Source organism: Rhododendron vialii, chromosome 10a (genome assembly GCF_030253575.1).
Source record: "Rhododendron vialii isolate Sample 1 chromosome 10a, ASM3025357v1".
Classification (NCBI taxonomy): domain Eukaryota; kingdom Viridiplantae; phylum Streptophyta; class Magnoliopsida; order Ericales; family Ericaceae; genus Rhododendron; species Rhododendron vialii.
The window spans coordinates 9,541,823-9,559,454 of record NC_080566.1 but is presented as its reverse complement, the minus strand read 5'-3'; the positions used below and the strand labels follow the sequence as shown (position 1 = coordinate 9,559,454).

General features: G+C 40.8%; 1 protein-coding gene across 3 annotated transcripts in view; it reads left to right on the top strand.

Moving 5' to 3' along the window:
* The window catches only part of LOC131302632 (protease Do-like 7), a 62,498-nt gene that overhangs the window by 6,449 nt on the left and 38,417 nt on the right, over positions 1–17,632 (top strand). For all 3 annotated transcript variants that reach the window (XR_009191827.1, XM_058329368.1, XM_058329367.1), the window contains exons 2-7: positions 3,571–3,641; positions 3,754–3,888; positions 5,852–5,910; positions 12,963–12,999; positions 15,444–15,569; positions 16,958–17,047. Coding sequence is in view for 2 of the 3 variants with exons in the window: in XM_058329368.1 (XP_058185351.1) it covers positions 3,571–3,641; positions 3,754–3,888; positions 5,852–5,910; positions 12,963–12,999; positions 15,444–15,569; positions 16,958–17,047 (518 nt within the window). In the remaining variant the exon portion in view is untranslated. The remainder of the gene's footprint in view (positions 1–3,570; positions 3,642–3,753; positions 3,889–5,851; positions 5,911–12,962; positions 13,000–15,443; positions 15,570–16,957; positions 17,048–17,632) is intronic.

Sequence of the window (17,632 nt, the reverse complement as noted above, 5' to 3'; positions counted from 1 at the left end):
ACCACGTGATGAAACACGCACTGGACCCCAAATATCGGAGTGAACTAAATGAAAAGGACGAGACACTCGACTCTCTACTCTAGGCGGAAAAGAAACACGACGGTGTTTACTGAACTCACAGACTTCACATGGCAAAGACTGAAGACCACGACACGACGGAACTAACTGCTGGAGAGTCTGAAGGGAGGGATGACCAAGACGGCAATGATGTTCATAAGGAGATACGGAAGCCTGAAAAGCAACAGAGGCAGGAGGTGCACGTTCGCCAGTGTCAAAATAGTATAGACCACCACGCTCAACACCGCCACCAATCTTCTTTCCCGTCTGGAGATCCTGAAATACACAATAACCAGGAAAAAAGGTAACCGAACAATTTAAGGATTGGGTAAGTTTACTAACAGACATAAGACTATGGGGAAAACGAGGAACATGTAAAACAGAGTCTAATGTAAGAGAAGAATGTAAGATAACAGAACCCAAACCAGCAATGTCAGAAGAGGAACCGTCAGCCAAGGCAACACTAGAAGACTTCACAAGAGGACGAGAACCAGAGAGGTGGATGGAGTGACCTGTCATATGATCGGTAGCTCCAGAATCAATAACCCACGGAGTATTAGAGGATTAGAGGCCAGGCCAGCAAAGGTGGAGCCTTTCTGAGCGAACGTAGCAGTGGAAGAGGAGGGCACATAAGGGGACGGCTGGGAAATCAGGCGATGATATTCATCCTCTGGAATAGTAACAACTCGTGGAATGGAGCTGGGCACAGAAACAGAGCCAGCAAAGGTGGAGCCTTTCTGAGCGAACGTAGCAGTGGAAGAGGAGGGCACATAAGGGGACGGCTAGGAAATCAGGCGATGATACTCATCCTCTGGAATAGTAACAACTCGTGGAATGGAGCTGGGCACAGAAACAGAGCCATCATCCTCAGAAACAGTAACCTGATGAGCAGATGGGCGGCCATGAAGAATCCAACAAAAATCAACTGTATGATTAGTACCATGGCAATAGGTGCAGGAACGAGACCCACGACCACGAGCACGACTAAAATCACGACCACGACCACCACTACCAGAATCACGACCATATCCACGGCCAGTAGGACCACGACTGCCTCCCCCACGGTCAAAACCACGAGAAGAAGTACCACCACGAGGAATCGTGGTAACCAAAGCTGAGCGGGCAGCAGGGGTCAAATCAACACTGGAGTCAGGAACAGAAGCCTGACGGACACGACTGAACACCTCACTGAGAGAAGGTAAATCTCTACCACCCAAAAGATTGGACCGGATAGAATCATATGCTGGCGAAGGTAAACCAAACAGAAAACGAGCTACCTGCAAGCGCTCACGCTGACGCTCCATAACCTGAATGTCTGAAGAAATAGGCTCACAAGTGTTGAGCTCCTCACACACACCACAGAACTTGGCATAATACTCTTCCAAGGATAAGTTGCCAAGGTCAAGAGAAAAGAACTGTTGATGAAGAGCATAAGTCTGGCGAAGATTATCAGCCCCAGAAAACATCTCCTTAACCTTCATCCATACTTTTTTCGCAGTAGATAAGAAAACCAGAGTATTCTTAATATTTTCCTCCATACTATTCCAAAGCTCAACACGAATCTTAGCATCTGCAGGAACCCAAGCACCATATGATGCGGCAGTCGCAGCGGGAGGATCATCAGTAAGATAATGATAGTCGGACTCCCCGACATAATAGACTTCAACAGCCTTAGCCCAAACAGCATAATTTCGACCATTCAATAAGGTAGAGGTAATGGACAACCTGTCACGAGACCGGGAAGGACTAACAGCGGAAGTCACAGTACTAGAACTAGAAACAGAGGCAGTGCCAGAGCTCATTGCAAATATACCAACCAGAAACTATGCCAATAACACAGAGGCAGCCACAATCATCAACAAACCGCGATCACCAGCAAACAAGAGCAGTAAAATAACAAGACCAAGAAGAAACGAGAAGTCCAAAATAGCCAGACATAAAGTAGGGCAGCCAAATAAGCCCACAAATAAGAACAGAACAAAATACCAACGGCAAACTCATACCAAAGTGTCAGAAGCAAGCGACAGAAGCATAAAGAGACAGAGATCAGCAATTAGAAGAGGCGCCGGAGGTCGGTGACGACGAAAGAGAGGTTGCCGAGGGATGGGCAGGGGCCGACGGGGGCTGGGGAGAGCCGACGAGGGCAGGGTGAGGGCCAACGGTGGCTGTCGGGATGAGAAAAAGTGTATAGGGTGTTCTGATCGAAAATGGCAAGATCGACGTTAACAGATGCCGCAATGAACAGTACCCGATGAACAGTGTCGCGTGAACAGTATCCGATGAACAGTGCGCGTGAACAGTGCCGATGAACAGTCGCGTGAACAGTGCTGCGATGAACAGTGTCGTTTTAGGGTTTTTTTTCTTTTTTTCCGTCAAGATGATAGCGGAGGGCTGATGGTGGCTGGTGGGTAGTGGGTGGCTATTGTAGTCGGCCGATGGTGGCTGCTATAGTAGGTTTAGGGTTTCAAAGGTGGCTGCTATAGTAGGTTTAGGGTTTCAAAGGTGGTTTAAGATTGGGATTGAGAACCCGCTCTGATACCATGTTGTTTGGAGAGGAAAAAGTGTGTAAGGTTACTTTTACCTTCACACATAATCATTTATTTATATAAGGAGATAGTTCATTACATAATGTAAATAAGCAATGTGGGACTAAACACAATATACTAGTATATGAGTATACTAGTATTCCAACAACTGTTTATTCAGAGCTGTGGTCTGCAGCTCCGAATGTGGAGGAGCCAACGTTGGTAAACACGGACGGGTAAATGAGAGAGGAATGCTCTGAGTAAATACTTTGGTCAAAATAAATCCCAAATGAAACCAACACAACTCAACTCAAAATAGAACAACGCAATCCCCATAAGAAAAGGTTGAACTTATCATATCAAAACTTACATTGGGGTATCTTTAAGTGAATCAAACCTTCTTTGAAGATTACTTCAAAAGCACCCAAAAAATTTCATTTGGTAGGAATCAAACAGGAAATTATTTAGAAGTAAGACAAATCGAGAAAAAAAAATCTATGAAGAAAGAAACCTAATTGAGAAAACGACCGACGACGAAGGACTTGTGGCTGTTGTTGCCGACAACGGTGGTTTGTGGCCGGTTTGCGGTGGTGCACGATGGTGCTGGTGGCGATGGTTGTGGTAACTTCCGAAAGGTGTTGCATTTGAACCAGAGAGAGAGAGATGTGGTGATGAGTTGTAGAGATCAATTGAAAATGGAAAAATCAATTGGAAAAGGGAATAGAGAAACATTTCGGAAACATTTCAAAACGTTTACATTATTGAATAGGGTCAATTGATTTACTCCAATTCGAAAAAAGGAACAAAATTAAGGAAATGGATATATTTAAGGATTTATTAGGAAACTTGTAATTAGGATATAGATTGTAGGTTTATAAAAAGGAACAAAAACCGCTCTGTTTTATAATATAGATTCTGGTGTGGTATAGTTCCTCTAATTCATAGTTTTCCTTGTATTGTTCTAATTGATCTGATTTTATGATAATAGGACCTGTGGTTGCCGAAGCTATGTTTCTAAACCGAGAAGAAATTCCTGTATATCCTGTGTACCGAGATCCAGTGAGTTCTTTATATTTCATCCTCCTTTTCAGAGGTGGGATTGTTTTATTGTTCTTCTTTTCCTGCATTATTGGTATGGTGAATTGTTTATTTATCAAAAAATTTATTATAGGTGCATGATTTTGGCTTCTTCCGTTATGACCCTGGTTCAATACAATTTTTGAGCTATGAGGAGATTCCTCTTGCTCCAGAGGCTGCTTCTGTTGGCCTAGAAATCAGGGTGGTTGGTAATGACAGTGGGGAGAAGGTATATTGAACAGATTTCTTGTTCCAGTTAATCCCATTGTACTATGTTGCCATGTGATTAGATTCCTGAGCTTGACCTTCAGATGCCCATCCAATTCATAAATTTTCTCATCATTAGCCATCAAATAATCTCTTGCTACATTTACCAGCAGATGTGGCAATTTATCTTTATGACACCAAGTGTAATGCTTTCCCAAGAATTGTTTCTTTTGCATGAAAATAAGTAGAAAATGAAGTAGATATAATATCCCCCTTAATGACTGGAACAATCACTTGGAGTGGGTATCTCAATTCTAGGAATTCTCGTTAAGGCTAAATTTGGATGGCATGAATGGAAGATCTGGAATGGGTATCTCATTCCCAAGAATTCATTCCTAGTAATGTGATACCTTATCTAGGGAAAGAAAAACAAAATTGTATTTGCTGGTTTGACCATGAAAACATTGAAATAGAACAGGTTTTGGTGAATTGTGCAAAGAGAAAAAATGTTTTCAACAAATCATTTTTTTTTCCACAAGGGCTCGTAATGTCTTTTTATGGGATCGCTTGTTTTCATCTCTCTCAGGACCACGAGATCGGAGTAGAGCTGACGCAATCATTCATACTAATGAAAGGGGCCCTCTATGATCGATGATCATAGAAATGTAGGGATATGATCTTGTTGCCCCTGGCAACAAACATGACATTTGGATAAGCACTACTTTAGTTGCTACTCTCAAGTGAGGAGACACATTTTAATATTACCATTGTAATCTCCGGTAGAAAGAGCGAAATACAAATCAATTGAGAAAAAAAGCTGATAAATAGGGTAGTAGGTGGTGGTGGGGTATAACAGGAAAATAGTTTCGCCCTCCCTATTTTTTTTCCCGTTTCAGAATCACTAATAGTATGATATGCCATCAGGGTATAGGTCTTTTTATTGCGTGGTCTCTTTTTGCTCAATTCCTTGACATGTTAGACATTTTACTTGTTTAGACTGGTGTACAAGTCTTTTTATTGATTTGTCGTTTTGGTGTTTTCAGCAATATGGCCTTTTTGTTTCTCGTTTTCTTTTGTACATGGGTGGTATCCTCGATTCCTTTTCAATGAAATTTATTACTAATAAAATAATGATTTTCCACAAGGCGAGTGGGGCGATCATTTTGCCCCTCTGTGTAGGAAATTGATTGCCCCTGGTTTGACTTGTCAGGAATCACATTCCCATTCATATTGAATCCAAGCAATATAATCTCAAGAATCCGGAATCCCATTCTGATTCATTCTCAAAATTGCTGCAATCCAGACATAGGCCAACTGTATAAACCATATTGCATCAAGCCTCATAGAGAGTTTGTTTAAGTCGGTTTTTTTTTTTTTTGAAAATAGAACTATTCAGTAGACTAGGTCCATTTCCTTTCTTAGTTTATAATGGTATAGAAAAGGGAGATTACTTTTTCCCTCTTCATTTCCTGATCTCTTTTTGCCTCAAATGAGATGATTGGAATAACTCGCCTCTCATGTTTAAACATGTCAAATAACTGGATTAATTTAGCCCTGGAGACGATTCACATTCTGCCTCCTATTTCCACCTACCCAAATGCGCCTTAGGTGTTTTGTCTACGGGATGGGTAACGTTCTAAAATAGAGACTGTGAAAGCCAGAAATAGCATATGGAATCAGTTTTGCGCATCTTCAAAGTACAATAGTTCCCCTATGCAAGTTACGAGTACAACATAAATTTGGAAATTAAGGTAATGAAATAATGCCTTCAACCAACAGTTGATCTGAGTGGACCAGCCGGCCAGATGATGGCAATTTATGATTTCAGTTACTTCAACCTGGGCAATGATAATTTTTTTCCTGTTGAAATTATGGATGAAATTGGTATGCAATGTGTGCTGTCTGTATCTCATTAGTCTTGAATCATTGTATGTTTTTTCAAAACTGCATCCTTGGCTATTGTAAACTGCACTCTGAACTTGTAGGTCTCCATTTTGGCTGGTACCCTTGCTCGTTTGGACCGAGATGCCCCTTATTATAAAAAGTACGTGGTAGCTTTATTATGTGGGTTTAAATACTTTATTTTGTGTTCGTGACTTCTCAAGTAGAATGCATTAGCAGAAGTTTTGATAGGTCTGTGGTAAAGTATTTTGTGGTTCATATCCTTTGGGAATTCGTCCATTTGCTAGGAGGATGCATGTAGCTTCTTGATTCAAAAATTGTGTCTATTATGCAGAGGTTTAATCTCCTGGTTCATGTTTGAAGTAGGATGGTATAGAGTAATAAAGTTGTAAGAAATTTTTTTGTGATGTGAGAATCATGGGAAGGTTTTCCTAACCCTTATCATATTTTAGGTTTTTTTTATTTTATTTTCTTGGGTGGAGGTTATCATGATTGTCGTGTTCTTATATAGGAGCATCCTACCTTTCCGATTTTGTTTTTCATGTTGGGATAATATTTGTTCTACTAGACATCCTGCTCCGCCAGAAACTGAAAACTATGTGCCAAAATGCCTTCTCTGGGAAGAAATCTGTTCCATTGTAATCCCTATTGATGATCGTTCCATGGAAGTCATACCGATTGCTTCTTATGACTAGAGAGGAAGTCATGCAAGGTGAGAATAGTCATCGCTGGCAACAATAGATTAATGAAAAGAAAAGGGATAGAGGGTAATTTTGCCCATCCAGAATGAATTTAGCGCTCAATAACCTACACTAGCCATGTAGTAGCTATCAATTCTTCTCAATGCATAGGCTATTATTCTTTCTATTGTGTTGTGTTGGATTTTCCACCATGTAAAATTGTGGTTCTCTAAGCTGATTATTGCAATTCTATCTTGTTTGTAACCATGATATCAAACTTTCTGTGAGGACATTTTTTTTAATCAACAAAAAGCGACGGTAGTCTTGCTTCTTTCGGGTCAAGATTTTGCCTCTGTGAAACTAGGCACCATCTCACAGCTTTACCCTGCCAGTTCAGCGCCGTCTCTAAGTGATCCTGGAGTGGGAGTCCAGTGTGAATATATATTCTGTATCTTGAATATATATTCTGTATCTTCTTGTAATATGCTATTTTAGGACATGTATCGTAATCAAATCATAGCATAATCATAGGGTAATCATATCGTAATCATATCATAGCGTAATCATAGGGTAATCATATCGTAATCAAATCTTGTAATCTTCCTTTCTTAGGCATAGCTTTACTCTATTTAAAGGTACACTCACCTCATTGTAATTCATTCAGAAATAATATAAGTATTTTCCGTCTCTGTTTCTCTGTTTTCTATCATGGTATCAGAGCCGATTCCGAAACCCTAACCTGTTTTCCAATCAGTCTTCTATCCTCAAATCTCTTTCCTTCTGTCAGCTACTATCGTTCCCTCTCTCTCTCTGTTTTTCAGCAACTCAAATCACAAGAAATACCCACAGCAGTCGACACCCATCCCTCTCCAACCGCCGGTGACCTACCCACACTCCGACAACCTCCAACAGCACTTGCAGGCACTGCAGTAGCTCCGGCAACCTCTGTTACAACTCCGACGAACCAGTCTAAGGCAGATTGGTACTCTGGTATTCTGTTTTCTTTTTTGACTGCGTTTCTCTGTTAGCATCATGTCTGGCGATAAAAATCAGGCTATTAGTGTTCGTTTGACCGGTAACAACTACTCCTATTGGGCTCATGTGATGAAAAATTTTGTTGTTGGTAAAGAAATGTGGGGATATGTAGACGGTTCTACGCTACCTCCTTCTGATCCAAAAGACCCAGGGTATGCCACTGCCTTGGGAAAATGGAACACAGGGAATGCACAGATTTTGACTTGGTTTCACAACTCCGTAGAACCAAGTATTGGCATGAATTTTTCGAAATATAACACAGCAAAGAAAGTTTGGGATTATCTACAAGCTCTGTATCTTGAATCAAATTTTGCTAAACGATATGAGCTTGAAATGTCCATCCGAAATACCACCCAAAACAATAAATCGATTCAAGAATTTTATAACGAAATGACTACTTATTGGGATCAGTTAGCTCTCATGGAACCTTCAGATTTGCAGCTACTTGATAGTTATGTCAGATTTCGTGAGGAACTACGACTTGTTCAGTTTCTCATGGCCCTTCGGCCTCAGTTTGAGCCTCTTCGTGGGGCTATCTTGCATCGGTCTCCATTGCCCTCAGTAGATGGTGCTGCTCATGAGCTTATCGCTGAGGAAACGCGGTTCAAAGTGTCTAATCTTGCACCTCCCTCACAGTCTGTCTTTGCTGCTCCATTTGCTCCATCTGGCCAATATCCGACACATCACTCGCCCACTCCAGCATCTCATCCTGTCCAATTTGCGGCCAAGCCAAGGCCTCAAATTCCTGAAGATGAGTGTAACTATTGCCATCAGAAGGGTCATTGGAAGCATCAATGCCCTAACCGTCCCAAGCCAAAGGGACGAAATGTTACTCAGTCAACTGGTCCTCATGCCCCACAGCAGTCTCGGGCACCACAACAACATTCTCGCCCTCCTGCAGCCTTGGCAGCACCGGCCTCCAGTAGTGCACCTCCAGAGTTTGATTATGAGCAATTTCAACAGTTTCAGGCTTACATGGAAGCCATTCGAGGGGGTTCCCCCCAAGCTTCTGCCATGACTACCACTCACTCAGGTTTGCGTGGTTCTCCCACCTCAGGTATCCAACCCACCACTTGGATCTTTGATTCTGGCTCTTCTCATCATATGACTCCTGATATGTCTCTTCTTAGTAATTGTGTGCCACCTGCTTTTCCTATTAGTATTGCCACAGCCAATGGTTCTCCCATGCATGTTGCTTCTATTGGCTCCATTCTATCTTCTACTGCACCTTCACTATCTATTCCTAGTGTCTTTTATGTTCCTCAGTTGTCTTTGAGCCTACTTTCAATCAGCCAATTATCCGACTCTGGTTTTGATGTTGTTTTCTCTTCCTCTGGTTGTGTTGTGCAGGATCGGGATTCCAAGAAGCAGATTGGGGCAGGCCGTAGAGTTGGTGATCTCTATCTTTTGGAGCACTTGCATCTCCCAATAAAACCTTCTTCCACTGCTGCGTCATCTTTTTGTTTAGATCATAAGTCATCTCCATTTTATCTTTGGCATTCTAGATTAAGACATTTGTCTAGTGAACGTCTAAAACTTTTAGTTAAGTCAGGTCATTTGGGTCATATTTCAGTCAGTAATATTTCAGAATGCAGTGGTTGTAAGTTTGCAAAAATGTCAGCTTTACCTTTTAATAAAAGTACCTCTATTTCTTCTTCGCCTTTTCAGCTTGTTCACACTGATTTATGGGGCCCTTCTCCGGTTGCTACTAAAGGTGGTTTTGTCTATTATGTCTCTTTTGTGGATGATTTTAGTCGGTATACTTGGGTTTACTTAATGACACACAAATCTGAGTTCTTTACGATTTATAAGAATTTCCATGCCATGGTTCAAAATCAGTTTTCTACATCGGTTAAAATTCTTCGGTCTGACTTGGGTGGGGAATATTCACTCTCAGAGTTTCATAAATTCCTAGATTCGCTTGGGACTATCCACCAATCGTCTTGCACTGACACTCCTGCCCAAAATGGTAGAGCTGAAAGAAAACATCGTCACCTTCTTAATACTGCTCGGTCTCTACTCCTATCTTCCTCCGTCCCGTCCTGTTACTGGGGAGAAGCTGTTCTCACTGCAGCCTATCTCCTGAATCGGATGCCCACCCCTCTTCTTTCTGGTAGCTCTCCTTATGAGCGGCTTTATGGTCAGGTTCCTAATTACTCTCTTCTTCGAGTGTTTGGTTCTACCTGTTTTGTTCTCCTCCCCAAGAAAGACCGCACTAAGCTCAGCACCCGCTGTGTCTTAGGTGTTTTTTTAGGGTATGACATTAATCAAAAAGGGTATCGGTGTTATGATCCTGTGACCAAAAAGCTTTATGTTTCAAGGCACGTTGTCTTCTTAGAGCGTCTTCCCTATTTTACTCTTCCACCTCGCATTGCTCCAGTAGCCAAAGAAGACTTGATCCATATTGACCCATTTCCTATGGATCTGGATGTGCCTCCCGAAGAGTACACCTCCACTCTTCAGGTATCTGATATTTCTACAGCCCCCTCAGCATCACCTCGTCGTGCTCCGATCACCCAGGTCTACACCCGTCGTCCAACTTCTACAGCTGCTCCCCAATCTGCCTCTGCGGATCCTGATCCGCCTGCCCGCCGGTATCCCGTCCGCGACAATCGTCAACCACCGGTAAAATATGGCTTTACTAATACTTGTTTCTCATCCTCTTATCAATCATTCCTTTCCCGCATTCACACTTATTTTGAGCCTAGGTCCTATAAAGAAGCTTGCAATGATCCCAATTGGATGGATGCCATGCAAGCTGAACTTACTGCTCTTGCTCACAATCAGACTTGGGAGTTGGTTTCACTTCCGGATGGTAAGAATCTAATCGGTTGCAAATGGGTCTACAAGGTTAAGACTCATTCTGATGGTTCTTTAGAACGGTATAAAGCCCGCTTAGTTGCTAAAGGGTTTTCTCAGGAGTATGGGATTGATTATGAGGAAACTTTTGCCCCCGTTGCCAAAATGATCACTGTTCGCACCTTGATCTCAGTGGCCGCAGTGCACCAGTGGCCTCTTTCTCAGTTGGATGTAAAGAATGCTTTTCTCAATGGCAATCTCTCTGAAGAGGTTTATATGCGGCCTCCTCCTGGCTTCTCTCATCCTTCCGGTATGGTTTGTCGCTTGCGTCGTGCTCTCTATGGCTTGAAACAGTCCCCTCGCGCTTGGTATTCACGCTTCCAGGATGTTGTTCTTCAGATTGGCTTCACGCCCAGCATGCATGACTCTGCTCTATTTCTCCGTCGCACCTCTCATGGCCTGGTACTTCTCTTACTTTATGTTGATGACATGATCATCACTGGTTCTGATTCTACTGCTATTGCTGAAGTCAAAAGTCATCTCTTCCATGAGTTCGAAATGAAAGACTTGGGCCCGCTACGTTATTTCCTTGGTATTGAAGTTGCTTCCTCTCCTCAGGGGTATCTTTTGGGACAGTCCAAGTATATTACTGATATTCTTCACCGTGCTCGTCTCACGGATACGAAGACTGTTGATACTCCCCTTGAACTCCATGCCAAGTTCTCTGCCTCTGATGGTGTCCCCATTGAGGATCCTACGGAATATCGCGAATTGGTGGGCTGCTTAGTTTATCTTACTGTTACTCGGCCAGATATTTCTTATGCAGTTCACATTGTTAGTCAGTTTGTCTCTGCTCCCCGGACTACGCATTGGGCTGCCCTCTTACGTATTCTCCGTTATCTTCGTGGTACCCTTCATCAGTGCCTTCTGATTTCTTCTACATCAAGCTTAACCCTCCATGCTTATGCTGATGCTGACTGGGCAGGTGATGTCAATGACCGCAAATCTACCTCTGGCCTCTGTGTTTTTCTAGGCGATTCTCTTATCTCTTGGAAAAGCAAAAAGCAATCTGTTGTTGCTCGCTCCACCGCGGAAGCTGAATATCGTGCCATGGCCCATGCTACCTCTGAAATCGTCTGGCTTCGCTGGCTTATTTCCGATATGGGGGTCTCTGTTACTACTCCTACGCCTCTTTACTGCGACAATAAGAGTGCTATTCAGCTTGCCCACAACTCGGTCTTCCATGAGCGCACGAAGCACATTGAGATTGATTGTCATTTCATACGTCAGCATCACCATTGCTTTACCCTTCGTCTCCTCCACATTGCAGCTGGCTGATTTCTTCACGAAGACCCATACCGCCGCTCGTTTCCGCTTTCTCCTTGACAAACTCTCGATACTCTCTGCCCTCGCACCTTGAGTTTGAGGGGGGGTGTGAATATATATTCTGTGTCTTGAATATATATTCTGTATCTTCTTGTAATATGCTATTTTAGGACATGTATCGTAATCAAATCATAGCATAATCATAGGGTAATCATATCGTAATCATATCATAGCGTAATCATAGGGTAATCATATCGTAATCAAATCTTGTAATCTTCCTTTCTTAGGCATAGCTTTACTCTATTTAAAGGTGCACTCACCTCATTGTAATTCATTCAGAAATAATATCAGTATTTTCCGTCTCTGTTTCTCTGTTTTCTATCATCCAGTTATTTTGCTTCACATCTTTTTTCACTGCAGTGACCTTTTACTGAGCTCCTACTCGTTGAATGCTCCTGTATTTTCTGTAAGCCAGTGTGGTTCCTATCTGGAGTACCACTATGTCATTATCCAACTGCATTTAAGTTATGTATGACATGCACTTTTGAAGAGGGAGTATAACACCCCAAGCAAACCACTGGCCCAATACCTGTATTTTGATCCACAAGCCTCATCACATGGCCGATAATGCTTAAGCCCAAGGTACTACCGTACTAGTAGTAGCCCACATGGTGTGTTATATACCCAAGATCATCCTTGTAGACTTCTGATGTGGTACAACGTGTTACAATCTCCCCACCTTTATAGCCTCATGTCCTCGCGAGGGGTTGCGCACTGAAGTCACCATTCCAAACGAAATCAAACCAAACCAAATCCAAATCCAAATCCTAAGTCCAATGTACTGGGCCAGTTGTCTACATGGGGCGTTGCAAATGGTATTAGAGCAATCCGTGTACACGACCATGTGGGCCATGGACTTTGGATTTGGTTTGGTTTGGTGATTCTAGTGCTCAACCCTTCACGAGGGCGTCTTATTTTGTTCGCAAAAGTTAGCTGTCTTACTTTTGCCTCACTGTGGTCAACGACTTATTTTGTTTGAAAAAGGGGATCCACAATTCACTCCTCTTCTCTATCTCGCATCTATAGTGTTTTTGCCTCACTGTGGTCAACGACTTATTTATGGCCTATTTCTGATATTTATTTTGTTGAGATCTGTAGTAATGAGTTAGTAGTAATACAGCCATACAGGTTCTTTTTTACTCTACTTATCTAATGCTGCTGTTTTTGTTCCATAGTCCATACTGACTCCTTAAGAAGAAACACTTTCTGTTTCTGAAATCTGTTATTCCTGGAAGCCCGCTTGCCACGGCACCATTAACTAAGATGTTTACAACAACTCCCGTTTACTGTGCAGGAATGGCTACAATGACTTCAATACATTCTACATACAGGTAAACATTCTGATACTAGATGCTTTCATTGGACTCCGAGAAACTTTGTTTTAGTTATTTTAATCATCCAGCTAGTTCGTTAGAATTTGTGTTGGTCAAATCAGTTAGCATTGCTACCAGTCATTATGATCACAATATCTAGTTTTAACTCCATTGATGATGAATGTTGTTCTTTCTTAGTGTGGAATGATCATCAGTGACTCAGTTAGTGTATTGTTCTTTTTGGGGCACGCCTTTGACCATCATTGGTTTGAGCTCGTTTAATGTTGAAAAATAATATTTTCTTGGACGCGAGTTCAGGAAACACCTTTGTGGTTTTGTATGTGCTGACTGAAGATAAAACTCTTGCACAGGCAGAGTTAACATAAAATGTTTTCACCGACATTTCATATCTTCGCAGCATCCTATCCCTATACTAATTAGATAAATCCACCGTATGTTTGAAAAAAATGATTTTATTGACGTCTCATAGTTTCCTAGGGTCCGTTCCCTATACTGATATTTGATAGTTAGAATAGGTGATTGAAATCGCCCAGGTGAGTGAAATAGAATTTGTGAACTCTTCTTAACCCAGTTCAAGGAAGTGCATCCATTACAGCCACTTGTTAACACAACTACATAGGGATAATGGAATAACTGAGGACGTGCATGCAAACTTAGAAAAGCTGGGCAAAGCCGGTGGTTAGGCAGACGCCCCATTGTTTGTGTGGGCAGTCCGAAAGACCTCGAAAGCGATTCGCTTGTAAATCCACCATACGTTCACTGAAAATGTTTTTACTGACATTTCATAGTTGCCCAGGGTCCATTCCCTATAATAAGATTTGATAGTCAAGATAAATACACCGATCCGCAGTCTGCTCAAATTTTCATCTTCATGATATTTTACCTACGTTTTGCTTCTACAAACAAGAGTTGCTTCCCTCTTTTATATGACATGAATCCGATTATGAATATGCTCAATGGAAAACACTGATTCATGTAGCCGACCCCAATTGATTGGGACTTAAGGCTCGGTTTGTTTTGGTTTGGTATTTGTCTTTCTCAAGTCTGTGTAACTTGTTACCCAGGTACCTATAGAAAATGTTAAATGTAGCATGTGAAAACTGTTGTGGCTGACCCCTAGCAATTTATGTACTTGAATGTAAGTTCTAACACATAGCATGTGTTCCAAAACAGTAAAATTGGTGATCCTTGGTGATTGCAGATTTCTCCCTTTCTGTTTCTAGAATACCATGTTTGAATGTTATAATTATGGAGGGATTTCGGAAAAGGTTATGAATCTGCGAAGCTAGTTTCAATGCTCTTGTCGATTTGCTTTTTGGTTTCATCTCTTCACAAATCCCTCCCCAAATTCATGTTCCAAGCACAACTCATATGTTTCCTTAGGACAATGTATGAAGACGGTTGGTGATAGTGCTCTTAGAAACATGTTTTTGCATAATTAGCTGTAAGCACAGACTGAATTTTTTTTTGATAGGAAAACAGAGCCTTAATTTTGTATCCAAGTCTACCATTATCCCACTACATTTTAGAGCATGTGTGCGCCAAAACCACCCTCGTGCCTAGTACGTAGAGCGAAGCTACTGAGGCACAAGTGGAGACAATGACCGCTCATACTTTCAAAGGATTGACTTCTATACTTGTAGTTTTTGGGAGCTTTTGCAAAAGCACCCCTAAAGAGATTCTTAAAAAATACAGTAGAATTCTAATTTTACCTTGAGTTCAATTTCATTTTATTCTGCTATAGCCACCCTATGATTTTTATATCTTCATCAAACCTGGGGATCGATCTCTCTCTCTCTCTCTCCAACCCTTCATTGTTCTTCCCCATTTTTTTTATCAACTCCTCTTTCCCTCTCTAATCCCTTCATGAATTGTTTATAAAATATGGAAATCTTGAGTCATTTTAAATCAAATTTGTATTGTATCAAGATATGCGTTCTTGTTACGACTTCACTGCACTTACTTTGTCTCAATAAACTAATATTCAAAACTAAGGTTTCACCCCAAATTCAAATAGATCCTGGTTCCGCATATGTGCTGGAATGGTGGAATGCTGGCTCTGCACAATACAAGCAATACCAACCAGTGCAAAGGTGCTGGATTAGTGGTGTGCTGCAGTGTTTGTGTAGTTAACATTGCATGGCTGTAGTTCCCGTTATGCATGAATCTCACAAGCTCGTAGTATTTATACAATTGCGGGTAGGGTCTATGGTGCTTTATGGAAGCTCTAAATGCTTAATTTAGGCATCAGATAAAGACATGAGAAAAAACAAAAGGATCCCCTTTAATCTTTTGAGACATTCTTGTTAAGCAGCATTTTGCTGCTTATTTGATTGTCATGCATCATTTACTTTTTTTTTGTTTTTTTATTTGTATTTTTTTAGAATATATGAAAGCCTTTGTTTTTTTCTGTAGCCAATTCTTTATTTGATTACTTACAGGCAGCATCTGGGACTAAAGGGGGTTCAAGTGGTTCCCCAGTGGTTGATTCGCTAGGTAGAGCAGTGGCATTGAATGCTGGGTCCAAAACTTCCAGTTCTTCGGCCTTTTTCCTACCTCTGGAAAGAGTGAGTATCGTTTCAACTTTCAAATATCGGCAACAACTGCGCCATATGCTTAATGTGTTCCTAGATGGTCTACTAGAATGGAACTTAGTTGATTGCATTGTCTTAAAACCATGGAGAACTAATTTCAATCTTTTCAAATATTGAATTAACGTGGAGTTACCTTTCTGCAAATAAATTATCTGGTCATGTTATTTATTAAAAAATGAAGCTAAAAAAGAAGGCTCTCATTGTTGCCTGCTCAAAACAATGGAGAAGAATTTGGGAGAACTTTGCCATTGATCTTGTTTTGGTTTTTTGATTTTTTATTATTCTTGTGCCATCCATTGAGGAAAATCTTAATTTCCTCGCTTTTGAATTGCTACAATGTTGTTTTGAGTTATATTTTTCACTTCTTTTTCTTTTCTTAGTTGTGCTCTGAAATTTATGTGTAGCCATGAGTGATACCTTCATTGGTTCATTGTTGTGCAGATTGCTATGGCTAGTTTATTGCTAATTGTGTTCATTAAATTTGCACTACAAACCCAAAGGCACGTCCTTTTGGTTTGATCTTCTTGTTTTCTCCACACATAACATTTGTCTTAGTTATATTTGTCAATATTCACTTGCTTACACTCTATACTCTGCAAAATTGTTGTGGAATATAAAATTGTGTTTAGCTCATTTGTTGGGCTTTAACTTGATGTCATTACCATGGGGTTTGTGGGCCTAGGGAAACATTTGAGATCAATTTTGATCAGTAGGATCCGTGACCAAGAAGTCTTTAATGTCTGGACCTTGTAAGTTTATGATTCTAGAAAGCAAAACTCCCACTTTGTCTACCTAAGCGAACCATCTGAACTAAAGAACATGACCTTTATACTTCCGTGTATTGGATTAGAACACTTGTTAGAGAAACAATAGTTGCTGAATAGGGTTTACATTGCCTTATTTCTGTGGAAACTCTGAGGAACAACCTTCCTATTCTGATTCATGAGACAATGAGGAATATGATTGAATATTTGAATTTCAGAGCAAGAACTTGAAGATTTCTGTTATTTGAGACTAAGAAAAGTGTTAAATAACCGTAACACACATTTGATATATATGTGGGGTGTGAGTACAAGATACAATGACCATACTCCCCTCACATACTTATACTTGAACTACATATATCTTCTAACAATTACCGTGCTGATTTGGGTTTTCAACTTTTCAATATGAAGTCTGAAATATGGTATCTGTCCTTACCGTGCATGAAATTCTGTTTTTATGTGTATATTCTTGAATTTGCTACATCGTTCCACTTTGTATTCCAGAGATTTGAATCCCTAAATTGCGATTGATTATTGATGTCATCAGGATTAAATATCAGTTGGAAGCAATAATAATGTCGTTGCACTATATTGCAGGTTGTAAGGGCTTTAAAACTCTTGCGGAAGGGAATAGATTCTTGTACAGATGGTTGGGGGGCAGTTTATATTCCTCGCGGTACACTTCAGGTTTGTTAATTCTTACCTTTGTAGGGTTTGGTTTTATAAAGCTCCCATTTGGTTGGGTTCTTTTGAAATAGCATGTACGCATGGTAACATATTTTAGTAAGTTGTTTCTTGCTTGCAAAACTCTTTTTTTTTTTTTTTTTTTTTGCATCAAATTATTCTGACTTGAAAGGCATATTAATTACCCTAACAAATAAGGCCAAAGTTCGTCGGCCCAAATACTTGCGAAACCAACAATTATTTTTATTAATTACCCTAACAACTGGGTTTTTCATGACTCGCCTTAACCGTATCTGAATGTTAGATTTATCATTTGCCCTAAGCCACTCGATTCAAGCTCAATTTAACATCAAGTCGAGTTTGGAAAAGTGCATGTTACCACTCATCAGGCTCAAACAGGACCTCATTAGAACCGAGTCAGGACTGAATAGCCCTTACTTGGCTTGTTTCAACTCGGTTGCAACTTACAGCCTACCAACTACAAAGATCATTAACCTATTTATTGCAATGAGACCCTCTAAACCCTTCTTAAAGCTTGTGTTTGCTATTAGTCTATGAAAAATGCATATGCAGGGCAAACCGAGGATA